This window comes from Dermacentor silvarum, chromosome 2, assembly GCF_013339745.2.
Source record: "Dermacentor silvarum isolate Dsil-2018 chromosome 2, BIME_Dsil_1.4, whole genome shotgun sequence".
In the NCBI taxonomy this organism is placed as follows: domain Eukaryota; kingdom Metazoa; phylum Arthropoda; class Arachnida; order Ixodida; family Ixodidae; genus Dermacentor; species Dermacentor silvarum.
In genome coordinates this window covers 168,175,578-168,198,737 of record NC_051155.1, presented here as the reverse complement: position 1 = coordinate 168,198,737, position 23,160 = coordinate 168,175,578, and the positions used below count along the sequence as shown (strand labels likewise).

At 41.3% G+C, this 23,160-nt stretch overlaps 1 protein-coding gene across 3 annotated transcripts in view; it reads right to left on the bottom strand.

Annotated features, from left to right (window-relative positions):
* The window catches only part of LOC119442064 (filamin-A-like), a 172,035-nt gene that overhangs the window by 38,378 nt on the left and 110,497 nt on the right, over positions 1-23,160 (bottom strand). For all 3 annotated transcript variants that reach the window (XM_037706782.2, XM_049661858.1, XM_049661859.1), the window contains 20 exons: positions 22,977-23,106; positions 21,810-21,898; positions 21,075-21,297; positions 20,064-20,632; positions 18,976-19,252; positions 17,751-17,972; positions 16,375-16,542; positions 15,756-15,911; positions 15,228-15,308; positions 14,143-14,283; positions 12,575-12,742; positions 11,588-11,731; positions 10,855-10,938; positions 8,782-8,919; positions 7,571-7,744; positions 6,868-7,017; positions 6,366-6,449; positions 5,682-5,819; positions 5,235-5,402; positions 4,538-4,684 (listed from right to left, as the gene is read on the bottom strand). In XM_037706782.2, coding sequence (XP_037562710.1) covers positions 4,538-4,684; positions 5,235-5,402; positions 5,682-5,819; positions 6,366-6,449; positions 6,868-7,017; positions 7,571-7,744; positions 8,782-8,919; positions 10,855-10,938; positions 11,588-11,731; positions 12,575-12,742; positions 14,143-14,283; positions 15,228-15,308; positions 15,756-15,911; positions 16,375-16,542; positions 17,751-17,972; positions 18,976-19,252; positions 20,064-20,632; positions 21,075-21,297; positions 21,810-21,898; positions 22,977-23,106 — 3,451 coding nt within the window. The remainder of the gene's footprint in view (positions 1-4,537; positions 4,685-5,234; positions 5,403-5,681; positions 5,820-6,365; positions 6,450-6,867; positions 7,018-7,570; positions 7,745-8,781; positions 8,920-10,854; positions 10,939-11,587; positions 11,732-12,574; positions 12,743-14,142; positions 14,284-15,227; positions 15,309-15,755; positions 15,912-16,374; positions 16,543-17,750; positions 17,973-18,975; positions 19,253-20,063; positions 20,633-21,074; positions 21,298-21,809; positions 21,899-22,976; positions 23,107-23,160) is intronic.

The following is a 23,160-nucleotide window of genomic DNA, read 5'->3' as shown; positions in this document are numbered from 1 at the left end:
TATTCTAAGTTATGTGTCAAATTCATGGCGGAGACAATACCGTAGCATTATGATCAAAAGGTTGACTTTGCTTAAACTGTTATGAAAGCAACAAGGACAGTGAAAATGTCTAGTGCATCACAAATCATGAGAGAGCAAAAGCAGAATGTGAACATGAGCAACCTGCACGCGCTGAGAACTAGTCGCAACACTTAATGGCCTACACGCTGAAAAAGCAGTCATTCACTTCAGAAATGGTCTCTGCTTGCATCAACCATTTACCATCATGGGTACACTTGTAAGAACACAGACTAATTAATGAAACTTAAAAGATGCACCACATTGTGACCACTACACAAGACTGGCTACACTGGTGCAAGCTCACGTCAGAGCCTCAACTCAATATCCCCAGCAGATGGACAATCGGTAAAGTGAAAGGATACTCTCACCTGCCTTGATGCACACAGCCAACAATGAGACAAGGAAGGGAGTGTCGACAAGCAAGACAAAAGGAAGAGGGGGGGTGAAGGGGGTGGGGGGGAATACCACAGAACAAAACGAGCCACTGAACAGAGAGCACAAGGACAGATGTCTCGTACGCTATGGAGGACCAGCGCAGCCTACCTCTTGGCTCGTGTCGACACGACTGCGTACAATACGACGGCAGGAGCCCTCCCCTTCAGAGAGCAGCCAACCACCACGTGAGGGCATGCACACAGAAAGATAAACAGTGCTACCAAGGGGCAGCAGCTCACACCGAGAATGTAGAGGTGAAGGAAAGAAGAAAGGGGATTAAAAAAAGTAAAAAAAAAAAAGTAAGTGCAGCTGAGAATGAGGGAACTATGGAAACAACAATAGCGGAGAAGTGAGGCGGGCTGCAAAAACAGACATTAAGAAAAAAGAAAGAACAGAAAGAAGCACAGCAGAAAGAGTAGCACTGACTCAAGAGAGCGACGAGAGGGACCATTAAAGAAAAAAAAAATTAGTTGGGAAAGAAGAATCCAGGAAAGAGAGAAAATAAAAGCAACAGGAAAACAAGCAAGATAATAGGCGAGGGAGAGAGAAAGGCAACAAGACAGTAGCTTCCAGCAGTGCAGACAGAAGAAAGAAGGGGAGGCAGCCTACGTCACGCAAGAGCGCACACACAATTGCAGGGGGGAGAAGGGTGCGACGTGCGGCGGCCCCTTGGGCTGCAAGGTGATCGAGAAGCGTGTCGAAACGCAAGAGTGATCCCACCTCCTCCACGCACACACACGTAAGCGCGTTCCTCTGATCCTCTCAAGCAGAAGAGACGGAGCCCTTTCAAGATGCAATGAGAGTTCCGCCTGGCTCCCTTTGAGACCCTGCATGTGTACTCAGCAAACTCATTTTACCCAACTCCTGCATTTCTGTTTGTATTCTTTGTCTTCTTCTTATTTTTTATTTTATTTTTTTATTTTATTTTCCATTATTTGAACCACTACCAAGTTTCTGGATGCAGAGACTCCTGTTTGTATAGGGCTGTGCTGGTGGCCCAACACGGAACTTAGTGTGTGCAGCGAATCGAAAAAGATTAAAATATGAAGCAGGCAAGTCATGCGACCTTTCGACCAAACCTGCCTTTGTGTGCATCAGGGCATTCTAATAATGCACAGCCTTTTGACCGGCCCACCTTTAAAACAGAGTGGTATTCTAGTGATGTCTGCTAGGAGCAGTTACTAATCATATGCAACATTAATTTCATGAGGCAGTGTTCTGGAAACATTGTAGCGACGAAAACAAGAGGAACAAACACCAGAATAATTTTATGAAGCAAGAATAAGAACAATCTGGACTCTTTTCTATCTCACAATAGTGATGCGGCCACATAGACTGAGGAACATGAAAAATAACTCAAAATGTAACTCTGGCCCAACGTTGTTCCATGCAGTACATAAAAGGAGGCGGTACTTTTAGAGTGCACAAATGACATTAGCAATTAAAACTTGCATAAAACCAGAATTATGCCTTAACTTGAAGATGTTGCCAATTGAGCACCCAATTGAGTTTCCAATTGAGCACAAGTCAGTCATATAACTTAGGTCAGTGATGCAGAGTTGTTTTAGTCTACATAAATTTTTACAATTTTTGTTTGGTGTGGTGCATAATAGACATGCATTGTGTTTTCTGCACCCACTTTTATGTTTAGTGACTTTCTACACTACTCCTTATTGAGTAGTGTAGAAAGAAGAAAGAAATAGCTTGATGCCATTTTGGGCAAATTGCCCAAATGGCAATGCATTGTGTTTTCTGCACCCACTTTTACGTTTAAAGACTTTCTACACTACTCCTTATTGAGTGCCATGAGATAAGTAAAAACTACATTCAAAGTTCAAGTTTTGAAGAAAACTGATAATACTAAATGCTTGTATTTAAATTCCTCTGAAAGAGACACCATGCTGATTTTCTCCTTAAGCATACATATTTGTGATGTCGCAGATATGAACAGATAGTTGCACACTATGCGCACTGAAGAGTGCAAGTGTGGAATTTTGTTTGGTTAGTTACTTTTTTTAAGGTATGCGAAATATGGTAAGCTAAATGAGCGCTCCTAGGAAATGGAAGCACTTTCTCCCACTGCATCTGTCTGCCACTGGTGCATAACCCTGCCAGACGCCTCATGCGAGAAAATGCAACTTTCTCTACCTTTACAGATTAAATCCAACCCACAGTACAGTCAACAGGCATTCATAGACAACCAATATGCACCCGAGTTTCATGATCTCTCAAGTCAACATCACAACTGCATTGCATGTATTTTTTGCTACACTCTTGTTCACATTTGCCATGCCCCTTCTTTTTTTTCTTCTTGTTTTTCTTTCTTATCTTTTTGTTTTTCTTTAGCATAAAGGTAGAATGCATGAGCATTATTTTCCATGCATGCTAGAAAATTTGAATTTTAAATGTATTTCTTTGCTTGCACCTACAATTAATGCTAAAGTGCACTGAGTGACAGATTATTCTTCGAAAAATCTGACTTAGTAGCAGCAAAAAGGAAGCATGACTTCAGTTTAATGCAAATACATTGCACAAATGTGATGTCATAGATGTTCATGAACGTAGGTCTTTTGCGACCTAAGCCCATGAAATTTGTCCTGCAACAAAAAGAAAACGAATATATATATACACACACACACACACACACAGGGTGTCCCAACTATCATGCAGCAAGATTTAAAAATATGCAAATGCCACGTAGCTGGACAGAACCAAGGTAATGCTGTTTGCTGTCACTTGGAGATACTCAAAGTATATTTTGCATTCTGCCTAATTAGATAATTAGTCATAATTAATTAATCAACTTCTCAAATATTATAATTAGATTAAAAGTGTCAATGAAAAAATTGTAGAGCAACATGAGAAACTACCGATACAGCTTTCTGGTGCTCAATATATGCAATATAAAAGTGTTTTTTCCGAGCGTGAAAGAAGCCCGTGAATACACGCAAAATTGCCGTGCGACTGGCCACTCGAGGCACTTTGCGTGTATTCGCGGGCTTCTTTCACACTCAGAAAAACACTTTTATGTAGCACGTATTGAGCACCAGAAAGCTGTATCAGTAGTTTCTTATGATGCTCCACAATTTTCTCATGCATTTTCCCAAGCGCCGGCAAACAGCATTACCTTGGTTCTGTCCAGCTACGTGGCATTTGCATATTTTTAAATCTTGCTGCATGACAGTTGGGACACCCGGTATATATATTGCTAATGTCATCTTTCACACCTGGTAAACATCACGTCATTCGCTATTCCAGAAGTCTTACTTATCAGTCTAGCTTAACTTAACAATTCCCCTTAGTTTTCCTTTAACACCAGGAAACAATCACGATAGACTACCTTTAAACCCTTCTGTGCCTTGGACGAGCCGAGTTCATCAATGCGCTTCTGGTTAAAACAGCCAAGGACAAGCTAAGCTCGTCAACGGTACTTTGAATTTTCAAAGCAATGCCATAGACGAGCCTAGTTTCGTCTCGGTGCCTAGTACTGCCTTTCATAGGTGGCAGCACATAATCCATGGGACAGCGCAAGTAAAAGTGAATGTACTCTTTTTGAGAAAGTAAATCGTGTTAGCAAGTGGGGTCTTTAAAAATTATTTGGCCATTTTTGGTCAGAATTCAGGATAATAGCACGGCACAGAAGGGGCTAAGGCAAGCATAATAGGGCCTTGGAAATCTGCTTATTTTGTCAAACATCCCGATTAACAGATGTGCAGTGAATTTGTGAAGTGTGTAAATAATGCTCACCATCTGCTGCGGCTGTGTTCAGGGACAGACTCCACAACAGAAGAAGTGCTTAGTGGTGCTGGGATACAAACATACCAGCCCACAGACTACGAATCGCTAATTATAAACAATAAGTTCCACAGGCAACATATGTGGCTTTCTCACGAAGTAAGACTGCACTTTTTTACTGTAGTCACCCAGTTTGCCATATGGCAAACTGGATGACTAAAAAAAAAAGAAACTCGACCTAGAGAAGTTGGTTTAACAGAATTTGTCTCATAGGGAGTCTACCATGCCTCAACATGAGCATGCTTACCCATCACTGAAGCTGAGAACTGCCCAACATCTTGTCCGTGGGTGTCAACAACAAATGCAGCAGGCCGGTTGATAGCCACTCGTTCAATTCCCTCCCCCACCACCTTTATTTTGGACAGATCGACCACTTGGCACTCAAACGGGCTGCCTGCAAGTCACATATGGGAAAGAACTTGTTATCAGCATACAACAGTTTGCTGCCAAAGCTATGTTACAGTAATTCTTTGACCTGCCAGGCTCTCTTTGTCAAATACCGAGTCGTGTTCGACTCTTGGTGATACCACAGATAAAATGACCTGCAGTGGGACCTACATGTATGAAGCAAGAGCTCTTAAAGCTACCTGAAGATATGCATGTACTAGCTTGAAGAATTCCATGCATGTATTTCAGTCAACAAATTTTCCCTCTATAGTGTATCAAAATGTATCAAAATATTAAACGTTTTGTACACTGTAGCAAAATCAATTGATAAATGGTGTACTGTGCTTGCTACTGGGGAGAACGTGGAAATAAAATAGCACAGTGTACATGCTATTTGTGTACAAATAGGTTGTACAAATGTGTACTGTGCTAGTGTGCACAGTGCACAGGTAACACTAGCACAGTGCACAGGTAACATTAGTAGCACCAATTTAGGTGCATTAGAAGGCCAACAATTTGCTAACTATACAAGCACAAGAATATACAAGAACACATACCTGGTACGTGGTCTCCATTGAAGCGGACATCAATTAGATGTGGCCGGTCATCGGTTGGTGTGAACGTAATGGCATATTGCGTGGGTGACTGAGCCTGGGGAGTTGTGGGGACTCGGCCATTGTTGACCATTACCTCTAGATTTCCGGGGCCCGCATGAGCCGTTTCCACTGAAATGTGAACATGGCATGCGTGAGTGTGAACCAAGAAAGCTCGTACAAATAAACCTATCATTGCAGAAGCTGCGTGTATAGGGAACAGCAAGTCATGAATATGCATAAAGTTGCACTATGTAAGCACCAGCACATTCCTCTCACAGCATAAGTTCAGCTCACATTTTAAATGCATGCAGCAACTAAGATAAGACATCAGTTTTTATAGCTAGAGACCATAAAAAGTGAAACAATTTTTATGAACAAAACCTATAGGTACAAATAGAATGTACCTACCGATGAAAGTGACAGGCTTCCCTACAATTCCTCTAGGCACCTCCCGGACTTTGATCTGGTGGGCGTCAAACACCTTGCACACAAATGGGCTGCCTGCGATGGGAGATCCTTGGTGGGAGACATGAATCTTGTGTTCTCCTGCAGCAGAAGGCACTTGATTTACCATTGACATAATCAAATTTAGAAGCAGTGAATGCACAAATCTTCAGCTCTTACTGCTTAAAAAAGCATTAAGAACAATTTATTTTGCTTTAATGCTTAAAAAGTGTTATAAAAAACACACCACCCTGGCAGTCGAATTACCAGCACAAAATAATTCACAACTGTGCATGCTACATATGCAAAATGTCTGCCTTTTCTTATCTTTGGGAACCAGAAATACTGAATCTAGTAATGTACTAGGGGTTCTGATATGACTGGCTGCCTTTTACTTCACAATGATGCTCTCTTGAACTTTACTTTATCTTTTGAGCTCCTCCCTTGAGTGCTAGCACACCACAGAAGAGAGTTACACAGCAGTGAAGCTAGTCACCAAGTGAAACCTTGTTCATTGCAAATAAAGTATGCTCTGGGTTGAAGTGAAAAAGCACAACTGAGAGCATATTTTGTTTGTGATGAACAAGGTTTGTGCTTAGCTAATAAACAGGAGAGGTGAAAATGAATAAACCTAGCAGAGACACTTACCTGCCTTGGTGGGTGAGAATTCCACCTTGAGATTTCTGTCTCCAGCATCCTTGAGCGAACAAGGCAGCGGAGAACTGTCTGGACCTGCACATGTTTGATATCAACATTGGTCAAAAGTATGCAGTTTTTCATATTGCAGGTCTTTTGAGCCATAGTCAAATGCTTTCAAGTTCATTTAAATTTGCAATGGCTACCAAGTGATTAATTTACTCCTACCAGCAAGAGAATCTAAAGCACAGTTGCTAAGAAAACTTCCAGATTACAACCTTTTACTTATAGATGGCAAAGAAGACCATATGTGAATGAATGGCAGTGTAGGCTTGCATTATCCTCAGGCACAATGCATCAGCCTAGATCCTTTTCCACAGCACAAGCAGTTCAATCAAATTGAAGTATTTTAAACAGATATGAGTACAATAATATAAGAAAGCTTGAAATGGGTGGTATTTGACCAATGTCATGCTAGGCAAAAAGTGGCAATACGTCAAACAATATAACTTGCCTTCAACTTTGACAGTCAGATCCTGTTCTCTTCCTGCAGCATTCTGGACAACAAAGCCAACCACTTTGTTCACCGAAGCAGCAGCCAATGAGGAGACGTCCATGGCTGTAATCTTTCCACCATCGTTAACTTTGACCTTGAAGGGGCTTCCTACAGAACATAGGTATATGTGCTGTTTTGAACATAGACTTTATTTTCCGAACACAGTGACAATTGCAAACATAAGTGCTGTTTTCTGACAAAAGAACGATAAAAATCACACACAGAGGATATGCTCAGGTTCTCTGACTATGGCATTGTATCCCTTAATTACCATGTAAACGTTTATATGTACTGTAATATTTTATGCTGAAAGTAACTAAATTTTCTTATCACATATTGTTTGTTTTTTCCTTTCTTTTTTCTTGTGGTGTTTTTAATGGCTTCACACATCAGGGCGCTTACTACAGCATAAGTCATGAAGTACACATGAAGGATGACCCGAAAATATGCAACAAAAATTATTTTAAAACAATTAATATAATGTCTCAGTGTACATAAACATTTAAAATCAAGAACTTAGGAGACCCAAAAAATAGTGCATAAAATTGTTGTTTTTCAATTTCCTGTCATAAAGAGAGACAAAAAGAAAAAAACGTAATTGAAAATGGAGGCATCAAAGAGCACACTGAAGCCACACGCAAGAAACTGTCAGCTAGCATACCTGGCACTGGTTCTTTGTTGAAGCTGATGCTGATGATGTGGTCTGACCCATCACCAGGCACAAAAGACACGGCAAACTTGGCCCCACCCATAGGGTGAACCACAGTTGGGACATCGCGGTTGCGGGAGGTCACCGAAATGGCAAGGTTGCCTTCGCCAGCACATCCCACATCAACTACAAAGAGGTTGCAAGAAAGAAGAATGATGCACAAGAAGCTCAGTCTGCCAACATTCCTTGCTTCCAGACTTGAATGTATGTTCCATGCCATAGTTTTTCTGAGCTATTACATATGGAAATGCATTGCAAGTGGGTTAGCCTTGGTGCAGATTGGAAAATTTTTATACAAGCACAGAAAGTAAAACAAGCAATGCAACATAAACATAGCCAAAAGACTGCTAGAAAAACATCTTTCAAGTTCCATTTTAACTAAGTCAGTAAAACTCAAAGGAGAAGCTAGTATTACTTTTTGACAGATATAAGAATGAAATACGAAATATTTTATTGCAGCAACATGCTGCTGTGGTAATAACAGCCACATCTAAATTAAACTATTGTTTCGCATAACAGCCAAGAACTCTGTTTATCTGCTCCTCAAATATGCTTTGCTTAGGAAGCACATGAAAAAATTTTGTTCTGGTAACTACATGAAAATCAGTGACCATCTTATAGCTGCACTGTTATCTCCCACACCCAGATGCTAGCATTTGGCCTTTGCCAAGTCTTAAAAGTTTCTTAAGTTACAACTCAGAAGAGTTAGACCAGTATATTCCATTCAAACCTCAATAAAGAAGTCAAGAAAGCAATTAACACTGAACTTAAAGTTAGAATAGAAAAGCAACATTTGTGAGGAACACTAAGAAAAGCTAGCACTGCATTTAGTCCACTACACAGGAGCACTGGTCAAAGCAATGAAAGTTGCCCAACTACAGGGTCACTCATAGACGAAGCGCTGTCCAACCAAAGTACAAGATAGTGCCAATGACATTTCTGTTGGCAGTACAACAAACGCAATTATTTTGTGTACTCAAGGAATGATAGTCTCATTTGCCCTTACCCTGATTCCGCAGATCTTAAGAAAGTGCATGATGCAAGTGAAAACAAAATTCGTACCATGATTGAGCACAAGGTGCAAACTGCTAGTGAGCAAAGTACGTGTAACCGGCAAAGGCCTCTGCCCACAAGCAAGAGAGCACTTTCGCTCAGGCGCTCACCTGTAAACTGGACTGGTTTTCCTAGAGTGCCTTGCGATACGGCACTCACGTCCACCTTACGGGCGTCGTACGCTTTCACCGTTGCAGGCGTCCCTGCCAGCACCTTCCCAGCATGCTCCACTTGCACCATGTATGGACCTGCAAGATAGTAAAGAAGCGATGGAACCACTGGACTATACGACAAATCTTGAAATAACCATCTCTTCTCCTCTTCCACTTACCCAACACAGAGGATCTGGATAGAGAAGTTGCACGAAATGTTAGCTCCAGCGCAACAAGGACAAAGACATGTGACTATGGCTGTCATCGTTTTAACAGCGAAGCTGTTTAGGCCAGCCGTAATTTGTGGTGCGTATCAAGAAACTACCAAGAAAGAAAATGTAAGAAACTTTCTTGCTGATGCGTGATTTGAACCCGTGTACCCACGGTCCCAAGACGAGCGTCGTAACCACTAGGCTATACAGCCACGCTTGCAGAGCATGCATTTATGCGAACCATATGATTGCGTTCCGAGCGTCGTCATCTTCGTCCGCAGCTGGCGCGTTCGTACGCTCGTGCTCTGCAAGGTGAAGAGGTTTTGCGCGCTATGAGAGCGAGAGAGAGAGAGAGAGATGCATTCATGGAGTGGGTCTCCTGGAACTCGTTGTCGGCATAGGAATGCGATGTCGGTGTTGCAAGCTGTGCTATGCAACATGCAGTGACGGCCGTAAGTCCGAGACGCGCGAAAAGCAATTATCATCATCATGAGTAATAAGATGAAAAGTTCACGCACACTTCCAGTAAATGCTGGGCTGCGATCGCCCAGCTTCGCTGTTGCAAGCGTTGCGCGGCCAAGTGCAAGGTTAAGCTTTTTTTTTTTTTGTTGTTTTTGTCCTTTGCGCTGAAGCTAACATGCTGCATAACTTGCACCGATTTGCTCCACAATGTCTGCTACAAGGCTAGAGAAGCACTCCTTGTGCCAATCCCTTCGCAAAAGCCACCTTGTAACATTTCTATTTGCTTTACACTGTTTGGACGAGTGTTACTCATGGCAAACTGCACCAGCACAACCAGAGAAGACTGTGTTTTCGCTGGTTACGGAGATGCGGCTCCTGTCTAAATACAGATTTGCATTCAGATCATTTTGCATGCTGAGCACACATCTGTACTTACATGGAGAGGCTTGTTTTGAGCTGACTACATAAGTACTCAGAGTCTAAGAATACACATAGCGAATGGCACACACAAATCTATTGATTAGAACACTACAATGGAAACCAGCATGAGCAATCTGTAGTAGTGCTGCCTCTTGGAATAGAGAACGGATGACATAAAGAGTACCTTTGTGCCAATGTGCACATAACAATAACCACAGTACCGTGAAGATGCACCGTGGTTCTGTATCAGATTGGCATTTCTGTTGCAGTTTTACTCATGAATTTCATAACTTAATTCTGAAGCTTGAAAACACTCCCATACTTGATAATTTGAAGAAACAAAATAGTATCTAGCTAATTAATGCTACTAGTATTTAAACATCGCTGCATCTACCTACACCCTCTCTCTTTCTTTTTCTTGAAGTGAGAATATGGTTTGGGATATCCAAAGCAAAACTTCCTCTTCAAGTCACATGACTTCTAAATAAAAGCAGTGACAGCTGCCACAATGCACCTTCTAGATATGAATATATGCAGGCTAATTAAGTATAAGATACATCCATGCGTGTGATTGTGATTATATCTTTGTGATTACTATCAGTTTTGGTTGAATCTCACATGGAGCATTCATCAACTAACATAATTTTACAGGATGATTCAGTTAAACCGTTTCCTTTTCAATGATCCCAGGTAGACTAAATGAAACTCAGCTGCAAAATCGGAAAGCGTGCATACATTGCTGAAATGATGAGCATACTGTTGCAGTTAAACCACATCTAAAAAAAAAGCAAAAAAGAAAAAGCACAAAAGTGCAGTTACGTACCATCAGTCCACACAAATTGCTCACAAATTAGTACACATTACTTTTGGTTTTTCTTCCAGACAGAGCATGCCAGCACATGCCAAAAATAGTCATAGGCAACATTTTGACACTTACCAACTTCGTCAGGGGCAAACTCGACATTCAGTCCTCCTCTTGAACTGCGGCTTACTTTAGCAGGAACCTTTTTGTCATGAGGAGCTACAGAAAAATAATAGAAAGAAAGGTATTGCCATGTAGCTATCTCTCTGTTTTTTAGCCTTTAAGCAGTGTCCCATACCAAAAAATAGCAATAACACCAGCAGATGGCTGGTGTTACGACACTCATTTGAACATGCACGTTTTTGTGCTAGGAAGACATATTTTCGTGCATATTTTCGTGCATTTGTACTGCATGCAAACTGTAATAAGAAAATTAAAGAGGAGCATAAAGCAAATTTTCTTTTTTTTTGTTCTGTAATGTACACAGCAAGGATATCAGTTCACTTAATGATTACATTTCCTTGGCAAATGTTTTCTATCACTATTAAATATCACTTGGTAAATATATTTGCTATCACAATCTTTTAATATCTTGAGATTTGATTCATCACTGCAGAATTTGGGTGACAAAGGATGCCTACCACAATGTAACCCTACCAATGAGCTGCCTTTCTCATTCACAAATAAAAATTTTCACAACAAAAGTTTCTATACCACCATAAGTGCCACAATGAAATGTGCCTGACAAGTGCCAAGGTGAAATGAAGCTATTTAATCAAGCTACTCAGGTGATTGCACTAACTTAAAACTACACGAATTAAGTTAAGCAAGCACAAGTACAATCTGTAGATCAAATGCCAGAACTCACAGACAATGGTCACTCGTAGCTGATCTTCATCAGACACTCCCGACACATGAAACCTACTAGGGTGATTGACAGGCACTAGCTCCAGAGAACTCAGGTCCACCGAGCATTGGTTCACATCGGACACTTGAAGCACCACTGGACAACCTGCGCGAAACAAACAATGCAGCACCAAATAAATGCAATTCAAGGATGCCTATATGCAGTCTAGTGTCTCAACTGATGTCCCAACTTTGAAAACAATGCAAACAATAAAACAAAAAACAAGAAAGAGCTTATGAAACAGTGCAATAAACACACACATGCACATCTATTCATGAGTATTTTTTTGCTAAACCAGTAGGTAATTCATAGTCCAACATTTCCATGCTTCATTGTACTGTACATATTGCATCCTTTGGCATGTTACATTTAGCTATGTAAAAATATGTGCATGAGACTTGTTAGTGCTTGATCATGTTTCATGTTCAAGGCGACTGTATCCACTTGTGCTATTGCTATCCACTTTAAAAGTGGATAGCAATAGCAAGTGCTATCCACTTAAAAAAATAAGAGTGTTCACAAGATCATATGCGTACTGTGCCTGTCATGTCAGGTGCCCAAATGTGCTGCATTGGTGAAATTTTTCTTTTTGCTTTTTAGCTCATGAAGTGAACACAAATGTATTGCGCTGTAGATAGAAGTAAAAACTGTATGTAACTCCACTGCAAGCTTTTCACTAATGTCACAAGGTGGCAGCAGTGTGCTCCCTATCTGCCATACTGAGAAAACACTCGATCATTGTCGCAAGTTGCAGAGACAGAAAAGTCACTAACTAACACTTTACATGCGAGAAATTTGGCATCAACACTAATGTTGCCTGCAACTGAGCCAAGTCCATACAGCCTCAAGCATGCAACTACTGGTCAGTTTCTGGAAACTGGCTTTTTGGGTAACATTAAACGTTCCCCCACAAGTTGCAGTCAAACACGAGAAAAAGAATTTACATACCTGGCACATTCTCTCCGTTAAACATGATGCTGACCACATGGGGCACAGGCCTCAGAGGTTTGAAGCTGACCAGGCACCGACCACTGTTAAGCACCTGCACTTGGTTGGGAACCTCGCCGTTGTTCACTGATATTTCCAGCTGCCCCTCGCCAGCTCTCGACGCATCCACTGCACATTGTTATAATCAATTTCAATCACCACTGGTGTAATGGCTTCCCAAAAGAATCTTCACTGGTATAAAAAAGCTTCAGGAGTCTTGACATTAAGCTTTTTGTCATTTTCATTGCTTTCTTCAACATGAAAGTTTGTTAATCACTTCGCTGCTGCACAGGGCTATGTTCTGTAAAAGCATCACGTGATGTTGTTTCGGCACCTAAGAATCAATTTTAAATGCTTGGCACGTGAGCCATACTAAAGGATGTTTTGAGATCTTTGTTATATGTATACCCAACTCAAAGTGCTTCCAGCTTATTCCCGAACTAATATTTTTGATGGTCATTAGTGCTACCTAGTGCTCCATCATTTGAATCAACTCCGGAAGATGCTGCAGCTGTTGCCAAGCGCATTTGTCTGCAAACTACAATGCCTCCTTCAGTATAAGATTTTTATATTTTGTGTGTTCCCGGAATATGTTTGACAGTTACTATGTTCTGTGCCTTATTGCAAACTGTTACACCTTCTCAGAATGCAACTGCTTAATTCTTATTTTTGCTTTTGAATCTGTCCTGCCATTCCTAATCTTCTTTATGATTTCATACCCATTGTCATGTTTTTATTACAATACCCCCTTACATAGTGTCCTGCTGTTCTTTTGAGTGACAGAAATAAAAATCATGCTGCAATATAGGCATGAACTGTGTCAATTCAGAGCAAACACAAGAAGCACAGTGTTACATCACTAACACGTCATATATTTTACGTTTAAAGGCTTTCAACAAAAGACAGATGATCAAGTTGACAACATGCTGCATTTATGTACCGTGGGCGTCACTCTTGTGTGGAGCGCAGGAATGGCGGCCTCCGGGGCACTCCGGAGGCAGCCAGCGACGTCTAACGGTACCTGCTGGGTCCGACGTGTAATGGTAGGTGCTGGGCATGCTTGGGTCCAGCAACTACCGTTAGACGTCGCTGGCTGACTCCGGAACGTCCCGGCAGCCGCTGTTCCCGTGCTCTACACAAGGGTGATGCCGACTGTACTCTAGCTTTTGTTGAAGTCAACTATTTACACAGCAGCACTGTTCCAGTTTATGTGCACACAAGCAGCCAAATGTGCACAGAATTGGAGCGAATTAATTAACTGCAAATGAAACCTAAGAAATTAGTGCATTTCATCTGTGTTTACCTGTGACTACTGCAAAAAGACTTTTAGAAAAGCTTCTTGAATACTGAGAATGCCATCTTTTCTCTCACAATGCCAGTTCACAATTCTGCTATGTGCCAAATGCCTTTAATATAGAAGAAAGCACATACTAATTGTATAAGCAGATGAAAAACCATACTAAGTGATCAACTTAAAAGACAATCTCAGTTGGACATGATGGTTATATCTGCCAAGAAGAGCCACTTGCCTTGGAACTGAGATGTTTGGCCTACGACACAGGACTGTGGGACGTCACTGAGGGTGATGCATGAAGCATCATAAGCCTTTGACACAAAGGGACTGCCTGGAACCTTCTGACCACAAGCCGTAACTTCTATTTGGTAGGTGCCTGTAAACCAAAACAGAAAGAAGTCGCAGTTGCTTTGCTCGAAATGCGATGCAGCAACAACTAGTGCATATTACTATGTTTAGTAAGACTCGGACTATTTTTTGTAATATCTGTTGCGCTGTAAAGAAAACGAATAGGAGAAGCTCTGATGTCACTTCACTGCAGCCAGATGTGAAGGATCTGCTGTCTTGGTGGGCAGTGTTCCTACTCCTCCTCTTTTTACCCTTTCTGTCACATCCTTCCTTATAGACCCACCAGCTCGCCTCCCATGGTACCAACATTCAGCTTGCATTTTGCCAAACCACCAGCGTTTTACCACCATTGCACGTAGCACCAATGCTCCGTGCATGGTGCAAGTGCAGACATGCCAATGGCCACACAGTAGCCACTAAAAGAGACAATGTTTGTTCCCTCTACATGACATTGTTACTGAAGCGAAGTTGTTAACGCAACATGGCTCTTTGGACCACCAGTCCCAGTGCTCCTTTGCGAAAAATACATGTGACTTCTACAACACTTTCCTCAATGCAGATGGGCTTTCTGCATCACTTAACTTCTTTCAGCTAAGTTCTTGTTCATTATTGTCTCATGTACCTTGATGTGCACCTGAATTGCTATGCTGCATAGCAATGCTGTTCTCAGTGCCTTACACTTTATCAGCACTTTATGTACAGGGCACAGTTAGTTGGGAGTGTTCGATTATTGGGGAGCGACTACAGCAACAAGTCATGGCAATGACATACACAGCAACTGCGGATGGAAAGTCCTAATAATTGCATTTGCTATAAAAGTGGTCCAAAGTTCCATCACACTGCAAAGCAGTTAGTGGGCATTACTGACAAATAAAGAAAATATATGTGACATCACTGAAACATAACTGAGAGCAATAAGTGTGTATAATGTAACCTTTTTTTTTTGGGGGGGGGGGGGGAGGGGGGACTTACCAGCTTCCAATGCTGTGAACTCCACAACATGGCAGTCTGGACGCTCCACGATGACAGGTTGTATCCTTGCTTTTCCAGGTCCTACATCATTCCATGAACGATGACACAAGTGTTTCACTTCTTTTGATGATGAGCACAGGTGAGGACACATGCACTTAATCTTTACAGGCAATGCACATATGTCTAGGTCGTTCTAGCTTAAGTTAAAAGGAATAAAGGTATATGGGCAGGACATATACGTCACGCAGAGAACAAATAACTAGTTGTATACTGATTAATAGCATATCAAGGAAAGAGAAACACAGTAAGGAACATGACGAGACCCGGAAAAGTGGTGGAATTCGAAATTCACAGGTACAGAGGGCACCTATCATAGAGATTCCTTTTTCAGCATTCCCCAATGATAGGTGCCTATCAATGGAGAATGCTGCAAAAGGCCTATGTTCTTCAATGCACTTTATTTTGCCAGTAATGATCACAATAAATGTGACAATGACAAAATAAGCAGAGTCACAGCTCCAGGCACACCTTTGATGTTGACCTTTATGTCATCTTTGCTGCAGCCTGGAGCGTGCACTTCAAAGCTGGCTGTCTTGCCACAGCTAAATGTCTGCAAGGTCTGGCCCCTAGCAGACACTGGGCCCCGTTTGGGCACGTCTCGAACCTCACATTTCCACGGGGAACCTGCACATACAAAGCCATACGATCGTAACTGTAGTGGAAAAGTAGGAATAAGAATGTACTAAACCTGGTTTGAAGAAAACTATATTTTTCAGCAAGATAAATTAAGTTAGGGCATCATGTAAAGGCATTAAAAGCAAAATGCTTTACACCTTGGGGCGTCATGAAAAAGAAACTAATGATTGGTTTTTACACGTATCATGGACAGATGAAATGTAAACAGCACAATAAAAATACAAATGCAAAGAATGCACGAATTTGCAAGAACAATTTTTCTATCAGTGCAACTCACAACTGGTATGGTCTTACAACAAGATCTAGTGTATGCAGATTACTCCTAAATTGTGCAACAAATTAAATCATGAAAAATTGTGCTTGCAAAACGAAAAAAAAAAGCTGCTTTTTTCAGAAAAATCTTGACATAAGCATCCAGACAAACAAACTGAAAGAAAGAAAATTAAATCACCTGGAACTTTCTCGCCATTGAATTTCATCTCAACTGTGTGCACAGTGGCTGTTCGAGGAACGAATGAGGCAAGGAAGCGATGGCCACCAAGGGGTTTGACGTGGCTCGTGACGTGGTCGCCATTCACCATGATCTCTAGGTTGCCCGAGCCAGCTTCAGCACCATCAACTGTTAAGAAAAGTCATTACTTTGACATCTATGAACCCTGTTTCACTATACAGTGAATAGAAAATGAAGAATAATCAACCTGTGCACAGTTAGAAATAAGGGTATGCACAAATACAGAACCTCGAATTGAATATGCACACAGTAGAACCAACCTGATGTGTTTTTTTACGGGCTTGCAGAAATACAATGTAGTAGCTGGGAAAACTTAGTATGCAAAGAAAAGCTGGACATACAGTTAGCATCACAGAGACTAGGCTTTAGAAACATTATATAACCAGGAAAATGTACTACCGAAGAACATGTTAGCAACACTATTTAAAAAAAAAAACTAGCTTTAAATATCATACTGACTGCCACAAATGTATTTCTTTCTGATGTAGAAAAGTGAAGACAACTAAACGGTACACAGAATGCACATTTATATCTTCCAAAACGAAGAATTCCAATTAAAAGTGGAGGGAATTGAAACTTGATACAACTTAGCAACACTGTAAGAGGGTGCAAGAGAAAGGCCACTACAATTTGTATGATCATAGCAATCACAATGACAGAACAAAAAAATCGAACACAGTTGAATGCATGCAGAACGTTGCCACAAAAAGTTGGTAGTGGGAATGTAATGAGCTCCATAAAAAAATAAAGAAAAATGTACATTGCATTAAACCAGGATAACAAATGTGCATGTATCTTGAACACGAGGCTTCAGAGCACATTCATCGTGCCCCTACAGCTGCGAAGCTCAAAAGTGAAAATGCAGTGTTCTAGTGCTGACAATAGGGACACTCAACTCATAAATAGATTAACTTTACTCCTAATGGCTCAGTAATCATTCCTTCTGTGCAACAATGCTGATGCAACAAAAAACAATCTTCCACTTTTAACTATGTGCTTTCGATACTGCCACTTTTGTTTGAATGCGTAGCAGGTGTGCACGAGAAGCTTACTGTATTATATAGTCAGAAAACTTTATGCACATCCAGACTAACAACAAAAATCGATGCACAGAAAGAAACCAGAAAGCTAGCGAAGTGCCACGATGAAAATGGCACACACTGTGCATTGGAACTGGCTGTAAGTGAACTATCACAAAGACACTGGCTATCAAATTATCAAGCAAGGTGCTAACTGAGTAACAAAAAGATGTAAGATAAATATTCAAAACTTCATAACATTCACACAGTCATAAGTAATGCTACGAGAACACTTACTCTCAAACTCCACAGGTTGTCCAACAACTCCATTAGGAACGTCTCCCACTTTGATCTTGGTGGCATCAAAGGCATGGCTGCGGAACGGGCTGCCTGGCAGTGGTCGTCCCTGGAGCTTCACTTCAATGACGTGCTCGCCAACTTCAGACGTGATGAATTCAACATCTATTTCTCCCGGATGAGGCACATCCATGTGCACAGGAAACTCTCGTCCAGTGGGCGCTAATCGGACAAAACAAGGACAGCAGCACGCAGTCAGCAATGGGAAGAAGAGTTAAGACACCATTTAATATTCACGGATGTTCATAATGATGAACTTACTGTGCGCTAACATTTTCTTCATGGTACTTTTCATGAGCAATTTTTTGAGCACGCAAGACATCATGAACTTTTATATTGCTAAAGCTGCTTGCAATACAGCTAAAAGCACACAACCAAAAGTAAAAATAGTGTATCCATTTATTAGGCAACTTTTACTATTGCACAGCTGTAAAAAGACATCAGCACACACCCTGAAAGACATGCATGACATTACATAATAATGGTAAAAGTTCTACAATAATGTCTGCAGTTCCTTTTTATTTTATCTGTAGAGCATGTATAAAAGGTGACAATATGTTTAGAGTTGACATGGAAAATGGCAGGTCCCCACTCACTCATTACATGTGTCTGTAAAAGGCACTTAATATCTCACGAGGTTTGGCAAGCAGCAATGAAAATGGTGATAAACTTGGCTACAAATTTATATAAATGTATAAATAAAGTACCTAACCAATCCCACAAACTGCAACAAAAAGCATCTTTATAGGCATTGATAAAGAAGCAAGTCCTTTTTGCAAGTATTAAAATAACAGCTGTAAGTGCAGGCAGCTTTAAATGCATCTAGTCAATAACAGTCATAATATACATTAATTGAAATCTAGAGCTCACGGGCCTAGACAGAAGGTTTAGCTTATCTATAAGACTGAACATTTGCGCATCCATTTCCTAAGTAGCTATCAGCTTCACACGAGTAGCTGACACTGTGAATAAATTTTAAAATATATGTTTTCAGGCTGGAGCAACTGGTTCTGAACATTACTTTAAAAGCTGGGAGATGAGCCTGAACCGTTGTGTTCTACACAGTTACTCGTCATTGGGGTAAGGTGAGAGAGGACTTAAGGAAAAGGAGAAGTTGATGATGATGATGATTAGGTGATTCAACTGAACTACTAAATCCACCTACCAGTGATTGTCACCTGGAAGTCATCTCGATCAAAGTCGGGAGCACTGATGCGGAATGTTGCAGGTTGCTTAACAGGTACAAGCTTGAGTGCCTCACCCGATATTTTCACTTGCGCAATGTCACCACCTCCTCTGGGAGCAACTGGGGGAGGCCCTGCCTGCCTTGTCCCCACCACTGTCTTAGTTTCACTGCTAGTCTCGCTTGCCCGAATTCGCTGATGCTCCACATGGTGATGAGTCTCTTGGTGGCTGTCCACACGGTGCTCTTCTTTTGTTATCTGCATGTATGATTGCCATAAAACAATCAGGCAAAATGAAGGAAAAGGATGTGAAGCCAGCAAGGAACAAAACAAAGCTCCTGCAGACTCCTCAACATACAGTCGACTTCTGTTAAGTTGTCATCAGTGAGCTCAATGTACCTTTGAATGTATGCTAAGTGTTCAAAAGCCCCAAGCGACCACCTAAATCCTACAAACACTCTTCCTAATTTGAACACTGCATGATTCAAATCGATCTTTCATGTTCTGATGGGGTCAAATTAATGGAAGCCAGCTCTATCCAAAAATATTACAACGCTGCAGCTAACGCAAAACACCAGTGCATTGGCCAAAGAACCCAAATGCAAAAAGGTTGTGTATTCGTATTTTAAACAATAGCTTAGACATGAAGCTAGAAGCTGCAAAAAACAAACCATTAGCGGTATCCCAAAAAATATGGCTATTCAAGAAACCATCCTATGTGGTGCACCTGAGCTATCAAACAGCACGGTGAATTTCATTTCACATTCTTAGCAGTCAGGGTTATAACCCTATACTCTTTACTAATAATTATAAGGTATTGTTGTGACACAGAATTGGACAGATCCACCTCCCCGCTTCTTGTAGTTGTGGTTCTATGTTCTAAAGTGACCTGAAATTTGCTTCTTCAACTTAGTTTCACAGCATGACCCCTTTTTCTTCGACGTTGGTTATAGCTGAAGAATGTACACTGTAAAGCAGCACATCATTTGTTATGGTAATTAGGAGGATTCAAATGACAGCTCTGAGAGTTATCGGTCGCACTTAGGTGCATAAGAGCCTCGGGCCATACCTGTCGCTGGGCCACCACCGGTGGTGTCATCTGCCTCATCTCTGGACTCTTGCGCCGCTCTAGCGTTGCGGAATTCCTCGAACTTGAAAACTGCTCTTCCCTGTTCCCATTCCTCTCCTCGGACAGGGCTCGGCTCTGGTTTCGAATTGACGGCGATGGAACGGCTGGCGCAGGCTTTCTGGGTGTGGGAGGTGGTGGCGCCTTGCTTGTGTGCCGTGATGAGGGCCGTTCCGGTGTGGCACCTCGAGGCGGTGTCGAAACAGTTCTGCTTGCAGAACTTTCAATGTTTGTTCTTGTTGCGTGGGTGAGACTTGTCTCTTGTCGTGTAGATGTTGTCGTCTCGATACGGGACTGAAGGAACTCAAGAGCATTGCGTGACACGCGACCGTCAGGGTCGGTCTTTGTTGGGGATGTGACTCGAGATGATGCCAGGGAGGAAGGGAAGAAAGATGATGCGGAGCTGGACACACGATCCCCACTAGGTGTTAGCGTGCGTGTAAAGAAGGCATCGCTGAGCGAACTCGGAGACTCTGGCTCATCAGCAGTGGAGACTATTGTGAATGGAGAGCCTGCGAGAGGACAGCATAAACAAATTGAGCCATGTAGTTTACAGAACATGCTGAAGTTTAAAATATAATTAATATTACAGTGCACTGTGATATCACATCTGGCCCAGGCATGAGAAAACATGTGCAAAGCAGCTCACACCAATAAGCTGTCGCAATAATGTGTGCCCCTAGATTAACATCATAAAATAATTTACATACATCCCACTGTCAACGGACTAAGCTCAGATGCACAGACCATGAGAACTAGAGCTTAGCAGAAAGAAGTAGAAAGCTAACCCAACCACACAACGTGTGTGAAATTAGTTACTGAAAGACAAAGTGCTCTTTCCTTCAATTTACATTTATTTTTTTCCAAGCAATGAAGGTGTTTCTGGCTACTGTACTACACTACTTGCAACCAAGAAGTTAGGAAGGTCAATGCACTGCGTATCAGGAAGCTTACCATGTACTTCGACGTTGTTGAATGTGGCAAAGATCTTGTAGTGACCTTCTCTTGAAGGTAAGAATGAGACTACGTAGATGCCATCGCCTCTCTCATCTGTGCTGACTGGAACGTTGTGACCATCAATTTGTACCTCCAGCTGAACCTTGCCCCAGCCGGCACGACTTGCATCACACTCGAAAATCACCTCCTTTCCCATTTGCACAGCACTGGGACCATTCATCTGTGAACAGCATGAGAAACAGTGTCTTTGACATAGAACAGTGAGTGGAATATGGTTTTGACAATAATGCAACCTAAATTAAATGATCATTTAGGCATGACAAAAATGCAATAAAACAATGGCATCAAGATGTGGTTGAAAAAGGGCAGTGAAATATCTCCTTTATCAGCATAACTGAGTCATGAAATATACAAACAACGGCTAAGCATAGCAACTTGTATTATTAAAGCCAATGCCCTTCAATGCGAAATATATGGCTACAAAAATGAAGGCGTTTGCCATCATCCTGAAACAACCTACAGTCGGCAATGCTTATAGCCAACTTTATCACATGCAAACAGTAGCCTCAAGTAAAGTATGACAGAATCTAAGGAACTCTGTTCATTTCAATATTAAGCATATGCTCATCAGGGGTTTAACTTTTAACTATGAAGAGTGATTCACCTTCAATGGTGCCAGCACACATGCAAAGAAAATGTTCATTAAGCTTGAATGCTGTACAAAATACTCACTGTGACTTGTGTTGGGTCATAAACATAACATGTGAAGGGACTGCCTTGGATGTGCTCGCCAGAATAAGTAACATCAATTTTCCATTCACCTAGAAGACAGGTAGGTAAGACAAGACAAGTATAAAACAGTTTATACAGTCAAGGCACCTAAAGAACTAAAGGACTGCTCAAGTTACTCTGAGAAATATGCTAAGAAATTTGCATATCTGAAGAACAAAACTAGAGAACAGAATTTTAGGAAACGATTGGCACTGCATGAAATTTCTAAATGTGACATTAAAATAGCAGAAATAAATTGTAACAAATAAAGAACCAGTGCAGTTTAGTCTCGCTTCTTTTTTTTTTTGAATAAATGCAGGACATGCATTACTGAGCCTGCATGGGCTCAATTATAGCAACAGGAAGCCTACGTTCCTGCAGCTGTAATTCATTGAAAGCTTTGTATACTTAGTGTGCTTGAAGTGGTTTCAGATTTAAATAATTTTAGCGCTTTCAATTACCAATCGAACAAAACACCTCTTGTGCTGTCTTCTGTAACACTGAGTAGGGAACCTTTCACAACTTGTATGAGTATGTGCACCAGGTTAGCTGTCTTCAACCAAAGGTTACAGTCCTCTGAATGACACCTTACTATGTCAAGGCTACTTTTGTGTGGCATATTAAACTCCCGAAAACCTTTAAAAGGACAGTGATGCGACTCTCAATTAATTGTATTGTCATTTACAGGTACTCTTGTGTACCTAATGTCTACAGCTCTTAATGTTTTTTGGAGGGAAATGTTGCAGTTTATGTAGCAAATTTTGCACAGCTATGCTGTTGGAGCTTATAATGTACCAAGCACTGAAGCTACAAAGGATATTTCAAATGTCTTTTCAATTAATTATTAACATTATTTCATCATGACCCTGGTGTGAAATGCATAACAACTTTAATGCAGTTCTTGTCCTGTTTCTTTCAACTAGGGATAGCAGAAGGACTTGGGTTTATGTAGGGTCATTTGTATAAGAAATTTACAAGAAGTCTGCAGTGATATTTATATCTCACTAACTTTTAACAATGCTTTGTAACGATGCCTAGCACAGCAAGTCCTCGTAAACAACACAGGCAAATTCAGTGCAAGCTCAAAAAAGAAAAAGAAGGCACCAGTGTGACTGCATTCAAACTCACCAATTTCGTTTGGCATAAATGTAGATGTGAAGACACCGTCAGTTTCCTTGACAGTGCATTCCATGGTCTTGCCACTTGGTGCAACAGCCTCTACATGGATGTTACCTGTCCCAGCGCCATTGGAGCTGATCTGCTTGGCGAGAAAAACCACATAAACCAATCATTAAGGGAGCTCATTAGACTT